Here is a 20,489-nt window from a genome sequence, read left to right as displayed (position 1 = left end):
AATCATGCCCCTAGGCAATCAGGTGAAAGATTTTTATCTCGCCCCATTGATTCATTACGACTCTTCATGTTTTTGATCCTCAAATAAAATGATTGGGCTTTTCCTGCCGAGTTCTAAAGATACAAGCTTGACCATTTGAGTGGCTGCTTTCATTATCATGTTCCCTATTGTAGTGCTTCTGGTAAAGGCAATCTTGTCAACATTGAGATGAGATGCCAAAAAAATTATAACTTTCAGGCTCGATCCAGTTAAAATGTTCAAGACACCTTGAGGAAAATCAACCGTCCTACACACATCAGCCAGCTCCAAATAGGTGACAGATACCAACTCGAAAGGTTTCAGTATTATAGCATAATCTATAGCCAAAGCAAGAGCTAATTTTCAGGCGGCCATCAACAGTGGATAATTTCATAGAGTAATCAATCCAACAACCCCAAGTGGTTCCCTAAGCACATAACTCTTAAATGTCTTAATAGAAAGAGAGATAACAACTTTTTGCTCTGCATCTAAATCTTCAGCAAGGTACGTATAGTACTTAAAACATCCAGTAACATCATCAATGTCTCAAATTGCTTCATCAAGTAGTTTCTCGTAATCAATTGCTCAAGCTTTGCTAATTCAAATTTTTTCTCTATTATCTTGGAAATGATGGCCCGTAAATACTTGGCACGAACAGTGTCAGAAGCTAAAGCTCATTCCATCATTGATTAAATGTTGCACCTCATGCTTTAGAGTAGAGTAATTTTAAGTGCAATGGCCAACAATTTTATAGTGGTAGTCATAATGAGCTGTAAGATCATACCACTTAGGATGAGATGGTTTAAGTGGGTCCACATGGCTTGGGGGTAATCAGGTGTCTATTATAGAGCTCTCAGTATAACTTCATATAAGTCATGAGGATTGGATCAAATACAAGTTTCTCGAATAGTCCATTGCTCTCGTGAACCACTTTTCAGGCTAATAGGATGAATTTAGGGTTTTACAGGAGTTTGACTGTTAAAGTTATATATGGGAACTTGAGGGATAAAAATGGGCTAGTATATGGATGAATTAGGTGGTTGTGGGGGCCAGTTAGTATGGATAAGATGAAGCATTATTCACAGTAGGATAGTATAAAGAGTAATCTGAGGGTAGATAAGGTTGATATCCCCTGAATTATCTGTCAAAACCTACAGCTTGAGCTTAATCTCTTTCTTCTTGGGTATCTTTTTGGTTTATTCTCCTTTCAGCTTGCCATTCTCAATGATTTTACCTGAGATCACCATGTCAGCGAAATTCTTTATGGCATTTACTATCATCTCTTCATAATAAAGAGATTTTAAAATACTGACAAATAATATGATGGTCTCTTTTTCAGTCAAAAGAGGTTGTACTTGAGAAGCAATATCCCTCCACCATTGGGCATATTTTTTGAATGATTCAGTTACTTTCTTATTTATTTTCTATAAAGAAAGATGATCAAAGGCCAAGTCTATTATATGCTGGTATCGACTAATGAAAGTATAAGCCATATCGCTCCAAGAACCAATACGATTCCTGTCTAATTAGACATACCACCTAAAAGTAGAGCCAGTGAGGCTGTCTTAGAATGCATGCATTAAGAGCTTTCATTATTGGAATAGGTAGTCATATTTCGACAATACATAGTAATGTGAATTTTTGGACACTTTGTACCATCGTATTTCTCGAACTTCAGCACCTTGAATTTTGGAAGAATAATCATATCAAGAACTAAACATGGCCCAGTAGCATCAACTGAGTTATAAAAACTAACTCCCTCCACTGCTCGTAGCATTTTCTCTAACATGTTCATCTTCTATTCAGCTTTTGAGGCTTCTAAAGTCTCATTCTCCTTAGGTCTCAATTTTTCTTCTAAATCATCCAAATTAGAGACTGATATTGGTTCTACTATCTTTTCAGTAAAGATAAGAATTGTCATTGATTTAAAGCTGATGGCATTCTGAGACATGTGTACCCTACAGGATAGGTGAACCGCTATGGTAGTAAACCTTGTGCAGATTAGGCTTGATGTGGCTCGAAACCAGAAGGGCACAATGGGTCATCCTCTTCTTATTGGCTAGCATTCTCCTCTATTGCCTTCCTATTGGTTAGCTTGTTCAAAGCTTCTAATATCTTATTCAACTCTTCTTCTAACTTCTCTTGAGCTTTCTCTAATCTCTCAAAATGATTAGAATTTTCTTGTTTCATTTACCTGGCTCGAACTCTTGTGTTGTATTGGTGAGTGGAGTTGCTTGGTGGAGCTATCCTTGCACCTCTAGCACCATAAATATGATTAAAAATGCTATGCTATGCTTTATGTATGATACGTTGATGCATGAATGAAATGTATATTTTCTTGAATGAAATCTAATATGAAATGGATGCAAATGATTATGTTAAAATATGATCATGAAAATAATGCAGATGCATACAATTAGACAAACAACATAGTTAGTTCTATGGATGAAATAAAAATGATGCTGATGCATAATGTTACATATGATAATGAAAATGATGCACAAAGTTAAACAATCAAAATGACTAGATAAACTCTCTTTTTATGTCTTAATTTTAGGGTATATCTATCATTGGGTAGAAAGGGCTTTATCTTAGGGTTAGGCACTTCTAAGGTTCACTATATGTGGTTCAAGGTCAAAGTCTAAAGGTCCTCAAATTGCTCCTTACATCCTTGTCCATCACAGACTAGTAAGGCACCCTAATCTTCACCCATTATAGGCTACAAGCGAAAAAGGTTCAATTTGAGTGGGAGTATTTCGCTAGCCACTGCGGATGCATTAAACCTCACGAAAGTAATAGGTACTTTACTTCCTCTTAGAGGGACGGAGTTCGGGTATAGAGCTCATGTTATGCACATGCACATGAATGACATAATTAACAAAGTAAATAAACATGAATGAATAATAACACATATATACAAACAGGTTCAATTTTATTAGGCTTTTGGATAACACAAATTATTTGCTGGCTTAACTCTTAAATTCTCCAGCGGAGTCACCAAGCTATCATAATGTCTAGATCCGGGGATCTATCGCTAGACATTGACTTAAGGGAGTCGCCATCAATCTTTTTTATCTAAGTGCGATTGGTCACCTAAAGAATCTGTCCTTTCAGGGAACACCTAAGTTTAAGGGTCCCTAAAAGAATAGGTTCAGGTCTACTAACCAGAACAGAGTTCGGGAGTTCGGTTACGTGTGAGAAAGGTTGTAGCACCCTCACAACGTCCTTCAAAAGATGGTACCACCTTAAATTTGTGTTATCCAATGAGCCTTAAAATTTTACCAAGTAATTAATTATTAAAAATTATTCTTAATTGACTCTAATACTTTTAGCAAAAAATTGAGAAAATTCCCTCACCTCAGGAGTATGCAAGAAAACTATTGTTTCACTTACAGAGGCTCCATCGTCGGATTATTTAACATTAAAAAAAATAAAAGAAAAATATGATTGTTTTTGTGCAGGAAAAATTGATACTTTCAATTTTTCCAAAAAAAAAAAATTCTTTTGAAACTTTAATTTCGAGGAAAATTGATACTTTCAACTTTTCCTCAAAAATTTATTTTTTGAAAATTTATTTTTAAGAAATATTGATACTTTCAACTTTTCCCCAAAAATATTTTTTTAGAAACTTTTATTTTCAAGAAAAATTGATACTTTCAACTTTTCCTCAAAAATATTTTTTTTGAAATTTTATTTTTAAGAAAAATTGATACTTTCAACTTTTCCTCAAAAACGCTTTTTTTAAAAATTTATTTTTAAGGAAAATTGATACTTTCAACTTTTCTCCAAAAATATTCTTTGGAAACTTTGATTTTCAAGGAAAATTGTTACTTTCAACTTTTCTCAAAAAATATTTTTTTTTATTTTTATTTAAAGAAAATAGAATAATAAAACAAAATAAAAGTGAAAATAAATAAAATTAAAATTAAAAAAATAAAGAAAAGTAAAACAAAAATAAAATAAAGATAAAAAAATATTAAATAAACCTAATCTAATAAATAAAAATAAATAAATAAATTCAAAAAAAAAAACCTAGAGCGGCTCAGAGTATGGTTCGGCTCGGCTTAAGGAAGAGAAACGGCTCGAAAAAATGGCTTGGGACCTCGGCTCGGCTTGACTATCGGCTCGGAGGGGGGAAGACACGCTCGGGTTAGGAAGCGGGTCGACGCTCGGGTCGGGTCGAATCTCGACAAAACGCGCGAATCCTCTGGGTTACTTAAGGCAAAAACAACGTCATTTTGGGATGGTATATAAGGCTCTTCCCTCTGTTTTTTGACAGAAACCTTCTCCCCTCTCTCTCTTCCTCTTTTTTCTCTCGCTTCTCTCTAAAACGGTCGAAGAACTCCGATTGAATGTTCACCAGATTCTGAAAAATTTCACCGGAATCTGGGTTTTTCGTCGGAAGTTCATTGAAAAGTTGGTCGGTTTCTGGGATCCTTCGTCGAAAACTGGACAGCTCTCCGAAAACTTCAAAGTTGGCCGGAATCGTCGTCGAAAAATGCAACTTTTGTCAGAAAATTCAACCGAAATATGAAATTTTCGAAAAATTTCCAGAAAAAAAATCTTCAAAAAATTTTTGCTAATTTTCAGAACACTTCTAAACATTTTCTTAGCCTTCAAAAATTTTCTACACGCCCATTTTCTCTCAAATCAGTAGCTTTTGCTTACTATTTTTTTCTCTCTCTTTTGCTTCTGTGTTCTGCATCTATTTATAGGGATTGATCAGAAGAGTTTCTGATCAATCCCTACTCTTTTTTGGATGGGGATTCAATCTTTGAATCTAATCTGGACTCTAATTGAATCCCCATTCTCGGTAGGATTCTTCAACAGAATTCAATCTCAGCCCAAAAAAAGAAAAAAAGAAATCTGATAAATGAAAAAAAAAATCAGATAAACGAAAAAAGAAAAAGAAAAAAAAATATAACAGATAATTAAAAATAATAATAAGATAAATAAAAAATACTACAAGATAAGTAAAAAAAATAATAAATAAATTATAATAATAAATATATAACTAGATAAATAAAATACATATATAGATATTAACAGAAAAGAAAAATAAATAAATAAAGATATACATATATTAATATATAGTAATAATAAATAAATAATAAATACATAAAATACAAAGAAAAAAAATAAAAATAAAAATAAAATTACAAAATAAAAACCAAATTGGGCTTACCCATTCGGACCAGGCCCAATTGATCCGGGCCTGGACCAAATTGGGTGTCTACAATCATAAATATATATTTAAAATTTTATTTAATTATCCAAAACTTTCAAATTTTAAATAAATGACCACTTCTTATATTTTTTTAATTGTTAGTGACAAAATCTAATTTAGATATATTATTTTTTAGGATTTTCTAATAATCTAAATATATTTATATCTTTTTAAATTTAAAAATCTCATAGATATATTATCTTCTAAAATTTATTTATAAAATAATTACATTTAATAAATTATTTAAATTTAGATCGAAAATCTATGAAAATTTGAAAATTTTGTACAAATTTTGAATTCAAAAATATCAAACTTAGAATTTATCTTTCTTTTTTAAATTTAGCCAAATTTTAAGAATATATATAAATATATATATATATATATGTGTGTATCATAAATTTTAAATACACATCTCCATTAAAATTGATTAGATTTATCTTTTATTATTCTGAATTTGAAAGACAAATTTTATTTTTTTTAATTTCCTTATCATTAAATTATTTTAAAAATTCAATCCCAGTCACAATTATCCATCATTTTATCGTTATCATTTCTTACTTTGCATTTGAAATAGCAATAGATGCCATCAATGAAATAAATATATTTGTATACTTTCCATTGAAATATTATATAATACTAACATTTTTTGTTATATAGAAAAAATAAATTTATGCATAATTAATGAATCTTTCATCTATTTTTTTATCTTATGATAATTTTCTATTGGTACTTCAATTGTTTGTTTGTAATTGTATGTTCTACCAAGCTTAATTTTTTTATTAAAAAATTTTTATTATACATAAGTTTTTATTGTATAAAAAATATTAAAAGACAATTTTAAAAATTAAAATAAAATAAATTTCTAACCTTGATAGTTGTCACATTTTCTTTTTAAGAAAATTTCATTTCTTATAATAACAAACTTGTTATATATCATCTATACATTTATAATGATTTCGTTTTCAGTATTATCAATATAAATTTTTTTGAATTAATTAAAAATTGGTTCAAATGAATTTTGTCACGCCTTAAAAGAATTCAACAAAAATAATTAATCTTACTTCATTTAATATTTCTTAATTTAGAATAATTCACGTTATATTATCCAATCACCTAGATGACCTAAAAAAGTTAATAATTTAATATAATTGAAAATATTAAATCATTTTAATATAGATATTAAAGAAAATATACAATTCTTATGACAATTTGGTCCTGATCTACTGTTAACTCTACCACTCCTAAATCATCTAATTCTATGTTAGCATGTCCAATTGAAGTATTCAAGGTGTTTAATAAACTACATAATGCTAATTGTTGGTGAAGAATGTGCAATTTATTGACATTTGATTTTATATTATTTTTTTTCATAAAAATAATAATTATAAAATTTTAGAAAAAAATATAAAAGAAAAATTAATTATAGAGGTAGATTAAACTATAAAAATAATATATATTAAAAAATAATTTTAAGGAATTAAAACAAGTTAATTATGCTATCAATGTTCAAGTCATAAATATACGAATAATAAAATCATTAACGTACATATATCGTTAGCAAATCAATTAAAACAAAAAATTAAAAGACAAAAAAAAAAACCATAGACATAAAATAAAAAATATTTATTTATTGTACACAATTAAAAGCATATAAAAAAATAATTAACACTCAAACTCTCACACAATATCACTATTTATAATCATACTAACTTTAGACGAACTCTTGAGAAAAATATCTTTTATTGAACCATTCATTTTCCAGGCAATGACCCTAATATTTTTTTGTTTTACAACCACAGGTCTGCCATTATCTTCGGTGTAAGTTGGCAGATTTTTGGTGGGCTTAACATTAATGCCAAGGGCGCTGAGACATACTGTACCATTATTCCTTTTTAAAAAGTGTCCATAAAATCCACCAAACAAACGTGAATTACCAAGTCGAAAGTGAAATCCATTAGCCTTCGTTTGGCAACCGAAGGGTCCATATGTTGTTATATTCGTAACAATGGCAAGTGAACTGATATACGAATTAGCATTGCCTGCTATCCCAGTAATATACTCTGATGGATAGTTGAGATGTGCTTGTTTTGTAGAGTACACAACATTTTCGACGTTAAAACTTAGTACAAACAGAAAACACAAAGAATTTTAAAGAAAAAACTATACATATAGGGAGTGCGAGGGCGAGCCTTTTTGTAGGAAAATGCTTAAAGACTTACAACATGGAAGAATCGACCCCCAGGCTCTCCATGTAGCTCGGAAAAAATACTGAAATTGTATAGAATTAATAGTGACATATATATTTCATTGATTTCAGAATGACCCTTCTCATCCCATGGTTCTCCTGTACGAGATCCAGCAGGCCCTACTTTTATCATATCTGACTCTGAGGGATTCATTTCTTGACCCAACCAGAATCAGAAGGGATCGTACTCTTCCCTAGCTACTCTCTCAAGTCCAATGGGATTGCAATTTTAAGGCCGGTATATATATTTGAAGGAAACCAGATAGAGAATCAAGTTGCAGATCCTATCTCATCTGAAGATCAAATCTAGTTAATCTGGATAAGGTTTATGTTCAAAATTCAAATATATGTATTTTTCCTTTGTATTTTGTAACCTGGTATGTATTTTAAAACTTGTATACTAATCACTAGAAAATATATCAGTTCAATAGAATTAGGCTGTGAGCATTGCATTTCCAAAATCTTTGTGTTCTCATTTTCTTTAGGTATGTTCATTGATAACTTTGTTGATATACGAGGCAGTAGGGTTACCAACTCAGGAATCAAATTTTGACTGACTTTTGAGCTCTAGAAATTAATTTGGTACTTGAAAATTTCATTAAGCATACAAATGAGAAAGCAATTGGAGAAAGCAATTGGAGTCTTAAATATTGATATAACAAGGTAAAAATACAAAAGCTTTTAAGTTTTTTTTTTTTCTTTTCCAGGTAACCCCATAAGAAACATCAGTTTACATTTAGTGAAGAACTCTAGAAATCTCTCGGATCAACAACCACATTTCCAAGTTCTCCCGTCATTCCTAGGTCGTCCTCATCATTGATGGATCCGTTCACTTTCTTCAAGTACCAGAGATCATCGATTCGTGACATAGATGACTCATGGGGAACATGTTCCATGAGAGGATCAGAGACACCTAACTCAGTTATGATCACCTTGCAGTCCTTTACATTTTCTGCCAATCTTGATGCAAAGCTCCATGCAGATTTCATGAGCTCCCCAAGCCTCTCTCCCTCTCCATGAAGTCCATAAAGAAATAGGAAACCAAATGGTTTTTCAACTGAATCACATATTGGAATCTTAAGGCAAGGGAAGATCTTGTCTCTTGCGTGGCTTAAAGTTTCAAGAAAAAACTTCAATGGATGAGACTTTTTGATATGAATCTTGTAAGCTTCACAAGAATTCCATATGCTAAACATGGCCCAAGAGCCTGGACTTGTACTAATAATATCTTCATTATTCTTCTCTTTACTGTGCAAACCTATCCATTCATCTTGTTTGAAATAAGATACCCATGTGCCAAGACTCAGCTCTTCCTTCAGGATTGCGTCAATGTCAGTCAGATATATATCTTTGCCTCTGAGCTTGTTATCATACAAAGAAATTGCTTGGTCTATAGTCAACTTCTCTACTTTAATATCTTGAGAGAGGCCACCCTTCATTGCAAAACTGATTGGTTGAACAAATATGACTAATGAGCTTAAATTTCTGTAATTGCATTTGGCAGTGAAGAGGTTTGTAGAGGCAACATTGTTCCTTTCTGTTGCTAGGAAAGTGTAGTGTGCTCCATTATTTATCAACCATTCTTCCATTGCTCTCACAAGTTTTAATCCGATCCCCATTCGCCTACATTTGTTTATAATGGAAATTATATACATTATGTTACTTGCCAAAAGAATACATAATTAGTTATCAATATGATTAATTTTAGGATACATTTAAGGGGAAAATGAACACATCCAAGCAGCTTGCAATCAACTCAATGGTAGTTAGGTGTGAAAGCAAAATGTCGTACTTTATAGCATAATCATTATATATCATCCTAAATGCTATACTATTAATTTACTCCTAAATGTTTAATTCCTCAAGAATAGCATTAACTGGAAGTACTGGAACAAATTTCTCTATGATTAAAATTGATAATCTACACTTCCAAAGTTTGTATTTGATGTCAAAATCTGTTCAAACATATTCAAAAAAAGAAAGGAATAAGAAGAAAAAGGAACTTTTTTATGCATTAAGCAGAAGATTATTTGGAAGATCATGCTGTTTTAATTATCTTCACGTGATCTTGTCATACTCACCATTAATAAAATCCATTGATTTGTACTATTCATAAATGTAAATAGTGTTGTGCTCTAGACATGTGATTGTAAAAAGATAACAGTGACTTCACATTGACGTTGTGCAGGAAGAGAGGCTGAGAGAGAATATACCGATGTCTAGGAGATACTCTAAGGCCTAGAATGCAACCCAACTTCACATGTGCTCCTCCAAATTTAGTCCCCACATACTTGATGCAGCCTCTAATTACTCCGACAAGCTCCCCATTTTGACGCAGCTCAGCTACCTGTAGGCCATTTTGAAGCACACCAGCCGTCATACGCCATTCATCAGTTATATCTACATCAACAATGATCTCAATGGGGACAATGGGTTTCCTTAAAGAAAGTAAACCATGTATTATAAGGAAACATTGACAAATCATTAGAAATGTTTATTCCATATGAGAGATAAAGTGTAAGAAACTGTAAAAAAAAATGATATCTAGGTTCTATGTTTGAAGTTGACATCACTCACCAGCATAAGATGAAGTGGATAGAACCTAATTCTACACAAAGGGTCACCCATCATATTTGTAAAAATGGAGGTCCCCTTATTATTAGACCCTATCTCACACTTTTTCTCAAGCTTCCCCACCATTTCAATATCTCTGCCATCATCAAATTCCCTAACCAGAACCTTATCTCCTATGCTGTCAACCATTTCTCTTGGCTTAAAAGAAACAAGTTGGGTTTCAGCCTAAGTTGGGAAATAAAAGTTTTCAATCACTGAATCTTTCTTGAATAGGCTAACTGCCACAATCAACTCACTTTCAATCTTATATATACCAGAGAAATTGTTTTAGATTTTATTACCCCTTTATCCTTCGAGTTCTATGAGCTCCATCTCATCAAGTTGCACGAAAAATTGATGCCTCTTTTGTGGATACAACCTCTTGTTTTTTCTGTGAGCAAATTTGCAAGGTAGTTTTAAAATTTACTGATGCGTGAAAGAAAAGCAGCAGCTGGCAGTGTTTCAGAGAGAGTCGTTTTCTTATTTAACAAGGACGATAAGTGGTAAACGCTCTACATGGCCTGCACCACAAAAATGGAACAACGGTGTCATCAAGTGATTCGCTGAATCATTGTAATCATTCACATGTTTTTGTATATGTTTCCATGTCAGTTCCCTTAATTTCTTCTGTTCAAACCTTGAAGGACAGCTCAATAAATAGTTATGTACATACGCCAATTGTCACTATATCATCTAGAGAGATAGAGAAGCTTATTAATTACTTTATCGTCTTGATACATATTCTGGCCTCGGTTGACCTATATATATCATCGTTCAAACCCTGCTGCAATCCATTGATTATGTTAGTTTTTGGTTCAGAAATAGTAAATGGTGTCTTTCTGGCCAGCAGCTAGCCGAACATACTTTAGGCTAACATAAAGAGGAGTTTAGAACACTTATTTGCAATCTGATACAGAACATGCTAAGTTATATATGCAAATTAATGTTATCTAGACTCTTCCTAAGTTTGGCTCTCAATCAGATAAGGTTCAAGGTGAAAGAATTGCCAAAACTTATCACCCCTCCAATCTGCCACGCATTAAAGGTGACTGCATAAATCAACTAAGCTAAACTTCAGTTATTACATATGTATTGATGTATGAATTCAAGACATAAGGTGATATTGCAACTTTCTACATATATATATATATACACACATACATATACATACATATCTTCCAAGTCTACATCAATGTACAATATAAGCAATTACAGGCTAAGCTATGTATAGGATTATGATATATCTTTCTCTGCTGCAGGCTGCAACAGCTTTTTCTTAACAGAAAATGAAATGTTAAATCTTTTTTTTTTTTCTGCCCTTATCTGTTCTTGAAGGTTCCAAGAGAGATTGATGGCTAAGCTTGGTGCCACAGTGCTAAAATCCGAGTCATTCAAATGTTGTTATTCAGTTTGTTGTTTCTGCAGTTAATATATTCTCTGTTATATATACCGCTATTTGAAATGGCAATGGCAGAAGTCTATATGAGTATCCCATGTGAAAAGGGTTGGCCAGGCTAGCTAGGAAAATGTCTATATGAATCATCATCATCATCATCAATCATTCTGTGTGTTTCTTTTTTGTGATTTGCCAGTTTCAATTCAAATCACATCCCAAAGCTGTTCGTCAAAAGTAGTCTTGGAGTTTATAATTGCCCCTTTTTTGTCCATTACAAAATCCCAACATTTTGCAGCAGCTTTTGATGTGGTAGAATCTCCATCGACAAAACATGGATTTTCCATGCAACATGGAAGGAAATAATAACATCATAGTATCACATATTTTTGAAAACTCAGCTTTTCTTTTATATATATATATATATATGTGAACTGCCCTTCAAAACTAAAACTTTTCTTTTGTGATTCAATTCTAACTAAACCAGAGCAAGCAACAGTGATCATTTCATGATAAAATTGAACCTGGTAATGAGTAGAGTGACAATTTTTTCAACGGATCTGGCAGTTTTTCCACAATCTCAAAACAGAAATTTTTTATACAAGCCAGTCGCCACAGTTCAAAGACCTAACAAAACAGCAAGTTAAAAGGGAAAATAAATGAAACTAGTTACAAGTGATATGTCTTACTTTTCTGTGAAGATGATGTCAACAAGTAATTATGGATTTGAAGGACTAAATCCAATGACAAATTCCGTACATTAATCATGTGATCTATAGATAAAATGTTGACGTTTTAATTTTAATAATCAAGATTCAGAATTGAATCCTCATCTACCGTAATTACCAAAAAGGAAAAGTTCAGGCATTAATCAATGTTCAAGGATATTTGACTATATATATATATGTATAAATACCAATTATTCAACATTGTTGTCCTCAAGTTGTTCAGCAACAACCTTTCATTGGCATTGCTTCTTCAATTTCTTTTGTAGTTCTGAAACTTTTATTGCTCATCAGCTAGGTAGGCAGTTTCAATTGTAACATAATCATCTTCATTTTTATTTATAGCACAATATCAGCCCCTTTGCAAGATATACATTTACTTGCCTTCTAGCCTTCCAATTTTTTTTTTACTACTCAAATTAATTAAAAAGAATCAATCAAATTCTTCATGCCAAAATACCCTTTGCAAATTATATCTCCTAACAATTTATAACATGTGAGAAGCATGGTTAAATTTCTTTTTACTAACAACAAAATATACTAATTGTTCAAAATCATTAACAATTTTAATATGTACGAAATCACGAAATCTTGTATAAATAATTCTCACATATTGTCGATAAGATCTTAATCTAGTAATAAGAGGAAGCAGGAAAATCCTAAAATTTTAGGTTCAAATCCTATTAGTTTGATTCAACTTTATATTAAATTTGTTTAATTATGTTTTAATTTATTAATCATTTAATTCATTTGATTATTAGTATTTTTTATATATAAATGCAATGTTTAACTGTAATTATAATTCATAATTTCATAAAAATAGTTACATGATAAGCCTATCATTAAAATTTTATATTCTACTTGTTAATTTTAATTTATATTTGATAGTGAATTTTTTTACCATTAAGCAAAGGAAAATTTATGCCACTACTTATGTAGTTAATTCGTTGAGTAAAAAGTATAAGTATGAGTAAAAATTGTGAAAAATTAACCTCCCATAAAGTGAAAAAACAAATGATGATTACAATCAGCATCAGGTACAGTCTTCCAAAAAAGCCAAAAACGATCCGTCTAATGACAACTAGACACGTGGATTAAACCATCCAGTCAAAACTGCCAACTGTACGTATCAACGTACAACGAAGATGACTCGGGCTGAATCAGACCATCATCGTGATCACGTGCCACGCCGGACTCAACGCCGTTCACAACCCCAACGGTATCGTTATGTTGTTCAACGTCGCCACGATACGCGGCGCTCATCCTCTTCCTCCTCCCCGATCTCTGCCTTTTACGGGTGATGGTGAACGATGATATGGCGCTGCCTCTACAGACGCCATCAGAGCCGTTATATATAGGTGGATTATCTTTCACTGTAGGAGCATGAACGACTTGGATTGATTGTACGGGACACTCCGCCACAGCAGAGTTTCAAGGTCTTGCTTGACTTTTTCTAGCGTGAGTGCAGAACCATCATCGTACGGTGGAAAATCGTCCTTGAGCCTTGAGTGCTGTGGCTTCATCAGATCAATGGTGCTCAACGCTTCGTACAGGTCAGCCTGAGAGAAAAAAAAAAAGTTAAACGAAAACAGATTTATCGCGAAAATTTACCCTGCTGCGCTTGTGAATCTTTTTGAATCCGTGCATATAGATGATCTTTTGTTATGGAACCAAACAGAAAATGGAAGAGGAAAGAATAATTAGAGATTTGTTTGTCAGTCTTATGGTTTTCTTTTGCTGGCAACCAAACAGACGAGAAAACAAAAAGAAAAGAAAATTGGAAATGAAAGAGAATAGAAACCTGATTAAGCTGCTGGTAACTCAAAGCTATATCGTACGGATTCTCAAGGAAATGCGCATAATCTTCGAGCTTGATCTCTGTTTTCGTCACTCTCTCTTTCATTTTTCCCTATCTTTTCCTTCTCCTTCCCTGTCTATAACCCCTCTGATACCGAATGATATTTTAGTGTGCCTTTTTCTTTCTTTTTTTTTCTATACCGTTTATTGAAATCATTTCAAATGCTTAAGTTTCGGTCACCATCTTACACACTAGATACGATAATTTTTACCTTAGAGATTGAAAATTTTATTTACTTTAATTTTACAAAAAGAAAAGTACGTGAGATTATAAAATAGTTACAAGAATAAAAAAAAAAAATGTTACATGTGAAGCTCAAATTCTAAAAAATCTATATGAGATTATGAGCCTTGTGCTTAGAGCAGAAAACATGTGAAGTTTTTACCTTACATAAAAATATAAAAAATTTTGACGCGATCATATTTATAAAATCTTAACTTATAATAAATAGGTAAATTTTATATTAAGTATTTTAATTTAATGATTAAATTACATCCAAATTTTGTAATAATTTATTCGAAACTAAGTTCATGAGACCAATTTAACAATACGAACATTTCAAATTTATGAGAATATTTTAATTTAAATTCAATTTCATATGTTGTGTAATTACTAAGCTTATAATAATAATAATACAATTCTAATCTGTTCCCAAACAAAGCTGATATTTATTAATAGAGTATTTGATTCTTAATATATTTTAATAATTGATATTCAAATCTTGCCACCTCAAATATAAAAAATAAATCTAAATTAGTAACTACTATTATTATCCTTTGAATATAAAAACAAAATTCAACTAAGAGCGTAAATAAATAAAATTTTTGATAAACTGCTCGTAAATATATTTAAATTTTATTTATTTATTAAATTTAACAAATAATTTTAAATAATATTTTTATGTTTATTAATTTATTAAATAAATTGAACATAAACAAAAGTCTATTTGATTCAATTTATGTTCTTAAACAATCTTATTTAAAATTTATTTAAAATTCGTTTATTTATTATTCATTTGTTATTCGTTTATAATAATAATAATAAAATTATATTTTTATCATTTATCTTTTATCTTAATCCTATTTTAATGTTCATTTATATTTGTGTTGGTTCATTTATATTTGTTTATAATTTATTTATTTAAATTTGTTTGATTATAATTTATTTATTATTTATGAATATACTTATTTATATATGTTCGTAAACACATTTATTTAATATTAAAAAATTGGCTCGTTTAACTTCATTAAATGAATACGAATCGAACACTAATAATTTATTATTTCAACGAATGAATAGAGTAATTTTCTTAACCAATATAAACATCTATAAAAATAAATAAATAAACTACAAACATACATTCGTTTATTTGTATTCGGTTTATTTATAAATTTAAATTCAATATTCAAATTCTTGTTTCCACTAATCTTATCTAATCCTACCCAAAACATAAATACAAAATGTAATATATTCATATCTATACAAATTAAATTATATAATTAATTTATATTAGTGATTAAAAAAGCTTAAAAAGATATGTAAAGTAAAAGTTCGAACTCCATCATTTTCATTTTTCATTTTATAATATTAAATATATATTATGTTACTAATAATGTTAGAAAAAATTGTTGCGAAAAGCCCAAATTTCTATAGTAATTATAACATTTTAAAGAGTATATTAGACAAAATTTTGAATTTGCAACCTCATTCCTTTGAAAATATAATAAATTTATTGGAACACTATAAATTATTTAATTATTCTATCACAAAGGATGCACGTCATTTTTCTATTTTGTCAGACTCACAAAAATTAAAGGTATAAATAAGAAAAACTATTCCATGTTACTCAAAATTCGCTCAATAAATATTGGAATTCAACTTATTTATTATATTGAGTTGGGTTTAAATCAATTTTATTAATTTTATTTCAATATTGATGGTATCGATTGGTATATTTTAATTATATAAATAGAGGTATACTTAAAAATGATATTTTGTATTGGATTTGGAATTGAGTAAAACTGATTATTTTTTGTATATTAATTTGTTTCAGATACGTAAATATGAAATATATTTTATAATTTATAATTTATTTTTTTGTTATTTAATTATTTTCAATATAATAAAAATAAAACTAATAAACAAAATAATACTTAAAAGTTAAGTTTATATATTTTTTTACTGTAATTTGTTTTCTTTAACACTTTATTTCTTCAAATCAAAATTTATAAGTATTTCAGTCACTTTTAAAAAAAAATATTTATACTCTCTATTTAAAGTTTAACACTCTTGAAACCAAAATTTTTTTTTGTTCATATTTTTGTTTTTATCTTAATAAATTTTTACATAAAAAAATACGTGTTTAAAATCATATAATTAAATTAATTGTTTAAAAATATAATGATAAGTTGATAATATTATTTCTTATACTTTTAAATTTATTTATTTAGTTTTTAAATATATTATTTTATATTTATTTTGTAAATTATTAATAATATTATTACATATAAGTTCATTTATATTTATAAATATATTTATATTAAATCAAAAATTAAAATAACATATAAAAATAATTAGTACCAACATATATTATTTTTTTAAAATAATCAAAACGTTATTAACCATCATTCAACTTTTAAACTCTAATAACAATTATATTAAAATTGAGTAATGTTTTTTTATTTTAAACTATAATATATTTACAAATTATTTAATGTACTAATAATTTATAAAATTGATTTAAAAATAAACTGAAAATAAATAAGAAATAATAAAATTAATTAAACCAAAACTAAATAAGTACGAATAAATCTAATATCTACAATCTTATCCAATGCTTAATGCAGTGCAAGTACTTGGATTTGGTCCCACGAAAAATCAAGAAACTGCAACCGTTCGATCAATCTCATAACCGACCATAAGGAATCATCGTCCAGCGAAGCAAGGTTCAAATTCTTCCGAAACGCGTTTTGCACAAATTCAGAACAAGGAGAGAGAGAGAGAGAGAGAGAGAGAGAGAGAGAGATCCAACGTGTAAAGCAGGGAACAACAGGCAAAGTCCGGTTGTCCATCACCTCCAACATCAGCCCTCCTGATGCGATCACAACCGTCGCCTTAGACACGCATATCCACATCCGGAACCACTCTACGGTGGTGGCCCACCAACTCCAGACCCGAAAAAAATCCAGCCCATCACCTAATCTCAGATTAAAAACGATCAAAAGCAAACCTCCAACAACTCTGTCGAATCACTCCTTCGAATTTCAAAGGTAACTTTTCAACTTTTTCATTCAACGGATCGAATTATATCAAAATTTTTTATTTCTTTTAATCAGTTTATTCGAAATTTCCAAGCCGGAGTTTGAACTGTGAAGTTAGTTTTCAAGAAATAGTAATGGATCTGCTCTGCTGTGATTATATTTAAAATTATTATTGAAATTTCACAGTTGAAGCTAAGCTTAGATGGCAAGGATAAAGCCTCAGGCACTGTTAATTCAAAGCAAAAAGAAGAAAGGGCCAACTCGGATCAATGTTACTACAATTCTCTTCTGCAATTTAATTGTTCTATTGATTTTATTGTCTTTAATTGCTACTTACAGGCATTGGTTTCAAAGGTTTGGTATCCCAATCTTATCCACGGTTGCTTCTTTCTTTTTCATCTTTATTTATTCATCTGAAAATTAATTTGCTTGTAAATTGGTTTCCATTGTTAATTGCAGCAGGTCAAGGGAACAAACAGGAATTGGGTTGTCAAAATTTGAGGTATTTTTTCCCTTCCCCTTGTTTTTCTTCCTTCCTACAAAACATGGTGTTAGATGGTATTTTGTTGAAGCCCTAAATAATTTTAGGGCTGTAAACAAATCAAACATGAACGAATGAATGTACCTGGTTTCTTCATTTATTTTTAGAGGTGTTTAGGTTCGGTTTGTATTTAGTAATAAAATTACTCTGTTCGTTTGAGCTCGGTCCGTTTAAATGGTAGGATGTTCGCTTTCGATTTGTGTTTGAATCAATTAAGTTAAACAAACATGTTCACAAACATCTATAAACGAACATGTTTATGAATAATAAGCAAACCATAACCAAATCAATTTAAACAAATAAACCCTAAATAGCATAAATGAATCAAAACAAACATAAACAAACTTTAAAATCAGATTAGGATAAAGGATAAAAATTTAATTTTGTTAGTATTATTATAAAGAAACATCAAACGAACAATAAATGAACGAATTTTAAATGAACTTTAAATGAGCTTGTTCACAAACATGAATAAACCAAACAGACCTCTATTTGTGTTCAGTTCATTTAATAAATGAATATAAAAATGTTGTTTAAAATTGTTTGTTATGTTTAATAAACAAACATAAATGAATAGAAATAAAATATTTTCACGAATGGTTCGTCGAAAGCTCTGTTCATTGACTCCCTTAAATATTTTTGTTTTTTGATTCAGCATGTTGATGAAATTGTGGATTCAAAGAAGTATGATCTTCCTGGATATGCTGTAAGTTTCTCCAATGGAGTAATTGCATAAATACTGTTTATTTGATTTCCCTGTACCTTTTTTATTTAGTTAAACCATTTCCTTTTTGTAGGTTCTAAATACATCAAAAGGGTATATAACTATAGAACTCTTCAAAGATGGTTCTCCTGAGACTGTAGACAAATTTCTTGACTTGTGGTAAGTTTACCAAGTATATTTATACATTTTTTTATTACTATTGATTAGCGTAAATATGATTTATATTGTTTAACAGTCTAGAGTAAGAAAAGGCTGTATGAATCGAATGCCTTGTCTGATGACCAAATAATTTTATGTTTTCAATGCTTTAATTGTACATTTCTTATCTTTCTATTGCCCCATTTCACCACTTTTAGAGAGATAATTAGAGTTTCCTTTAATTTGTCCTTCATTGCTCAAAGAACTTACATTTGTGGCCATATGTCTTCATTTGAGAATTGTTACAGTAGCAAACATTTTTATATGGTTATCTAAATAAGAGGTAAATGTACATAGGCATACTTACTTCTATTTAATAGCATGATATATTTTTTTCTTCTTTGGTTAGTATGCAAGCATTGCACCAAAAATATTACTTATTTTAATCCCGGTTACTTTAATTTATACAGATTACCAACAGTAAAGCTGTTGGTAATAGCATGATATTTTTTTTTCTTCTTTGGTTAGTATGCAAGTATTACACCAAAGATGTTACTTATTTTAATCCTGGTTACTTTAATTTATTCAGATTACCAACAGTAAAGCTGCTGTTGTTCTAATACGGGTCTTAGAATTTTCCTTGTTGATTATCTGATGCATATGACCCGAAAATGAAAATATGGGATATAGATGTAATTATTCACCACTTTCTGGAAAAAATTCCTCTAACTTGAACATTCTGATCTCATGATTATTGTGACAATTAAGATTACTGTGGTGGGAAAGAAGAGACTTAAATGCTTCTTGATGCACTGGTTAATATAAATCAATATTTGTTATACTCTTCAAAGATCCTAAGACTGACCGATTTTGCAGTCAAAAGGGGCATTTCAAGGGGATGCCTTTCCACCATGTGATAAAAAACTATGTCATTCTGGGAGGACATTCACAAGGTCTTGGAGGCATTGAAGACTGGACATCAAAAGGGAAGCTTCGCGGTAGACTGACCACAAGGTCATCTGGAATGTACTTTTTCTTTGCGTATAGAGTGTCCTTTGTTTTTTTTTTTTTTTTTTGTCAGTTAGAAAACTTAAATCTTTTCTCGTAACTAACCAGTCCAAAACATGAAGCTTTTATGCTTGGAACTACAAAAGTTAAAGAAGATAGCAAGGCATTTCAGCTATTTATCACAACTGCGCCAATACCAGATTTAAATGATAAACTATTTGTATTTGGACGTGTCATCAAGGGTGAAGATGTGGTTCAGGTAACAACATTTTCTTTTGTAGGTAATCTGGATTTGTGTTGTTAGATTGTGTATTATTTGGCTAATGCTAACATTGAACTCTTTATATCCCAACGTCGCATTTAGGAAATTGAAGAGGTTGATACCGACGAACATTATCAGCCCAAATCTCCCGTGTTGATCATCGATGTGATGCTGCAACAGGAAATTTGAAGTTTTTCTTTTCATTACTGTAAAGGTTTGTCTACATTATTATTGCCCTCGAAGAGATGTTATTGAGATTTCCTTCACTAACCCTGTAATGAGACTGCATGTTTTTTGCACTTAATTTTGGTTTCACTTAGCCTGTGCATGTTCTTCTTATATCGCCATTCTGTTTATATACTTCGATGTATTTTGAGATGACATTTTGTATACTTTTCTCTTTGGTTGGTTACAGAGGTTTGATAGCATTGGCCTTTTGATTTAGTATTAATGCAAGTTTTGTAATTTAGATGGTCA

At 30.4% G+C, this 20,489-nt stretch overlaps 2 protein-coding genes and 1 long non-coding RNA gene across 6 annotated transcripts; 1 reads left to right on the top strand and 2 right to left on the bottom strand.

The window, feature by feature from the left end:
* Positions 1-8,213: 8,213 nt before the first annotated feature.
* LOC111307520 (putative N-acetyltransferase HLS1) lies at positions 8,214-10,529 on the bottom strand. The gene is made up of 3 exons (XM_022905538.2): positions 10,068-10,529; positions 9,704-9,837; positions 8,214-9,113 (listed from the first exon to the last, which is right to left on the bottom strand). Exons 1-3 carry the CDS (start codon positions 10,251-10,253, stop codon positions 8,240-8,242), a joined length of 1,194 nt encoding a protein of 397 aa, XP_022761273.1. The 5' UTR covers positions 10,254-10,529; the 3' UTR covers positions 8,214-8,239.
* A 2,669-nt stretch (positions 10,530-13,198) lies between these two features.
* Positions 13,199-14,254, bottom strand: LOC149512715 (uncharacterized). Its single transcript, XR_016332095.1, has 2 exons — positions 14,023-14,254; positions 13,199-13,780 (listed from the first exon to the last, which is right to left on the bottom strand). It is a non-coding gene; the product is annotated as an uncharacterized LOC149512715 (long non-coding RNA).
* A 2,774-nt stretch (positions 14,255-17,028) lies between these two features.
* LOC111306931 (peptidyl-prolyl cis-trans isomerase CYP21-4-like) lies at positions 17,029-20,456 on the top strand. 4 transcript variants are annotated; one of them, XM_022904966.2, is made up of 8 exons: positions 17,029-17,348; positions 17,526-17,693; positions 17,802-17,841; positions 18,536-18,586; positions 18,678-18,763; positions 19,619-19,756; positions 19,859-20,009; positions 20,115-20,456. In XM_022904966.2, the coding sequence occupies exons 2-8, from the start codon at positions 17,542-17,544 to the stop codon at positions 20,199-20,201; spliced, it is 705 nt and encodes a 234-aa protein (XP_022760701.1). In that variant the 5' UTR covers positions 17,029-17,348; positions 17,526-17,541; the 3' UTR covers positions 20,202-20,456. The 4 variants fall into 4 exon arrangements, with proteins under 4 accessions (XP_022760701.1, XP_022760700.1, XP_022760699.1 ...); XM_022904965.2 differs by having other exon boundaries at positions 17,799-17,841; XM_022904964.2 differs by having other exon boundaries at positions 17,061-17,348; positions 19,619-19,768.
* The last annotated feature ends 33 nt before the right edge of the window (positions 20,457-20,489 follow it).

Source organism: Durio zibethinus, chromosome 22 (assembly GCF_047325235.1).
Source record: "Durio zibethinus cultivar Kanyao isolate XHJ-2024 chromosome 22, ASM4732523v1, whole genome shotgun sequence".
Lineage (NCBI taxonomy): Eukaryota > Viridiplantae > Streptophyta > Magnoliopsida > Malvales > Malvaceae > Durio > Durio zibethinus.
This window is presented reverse-complemented; position numbering and strand designations above follow the sequence as displayed.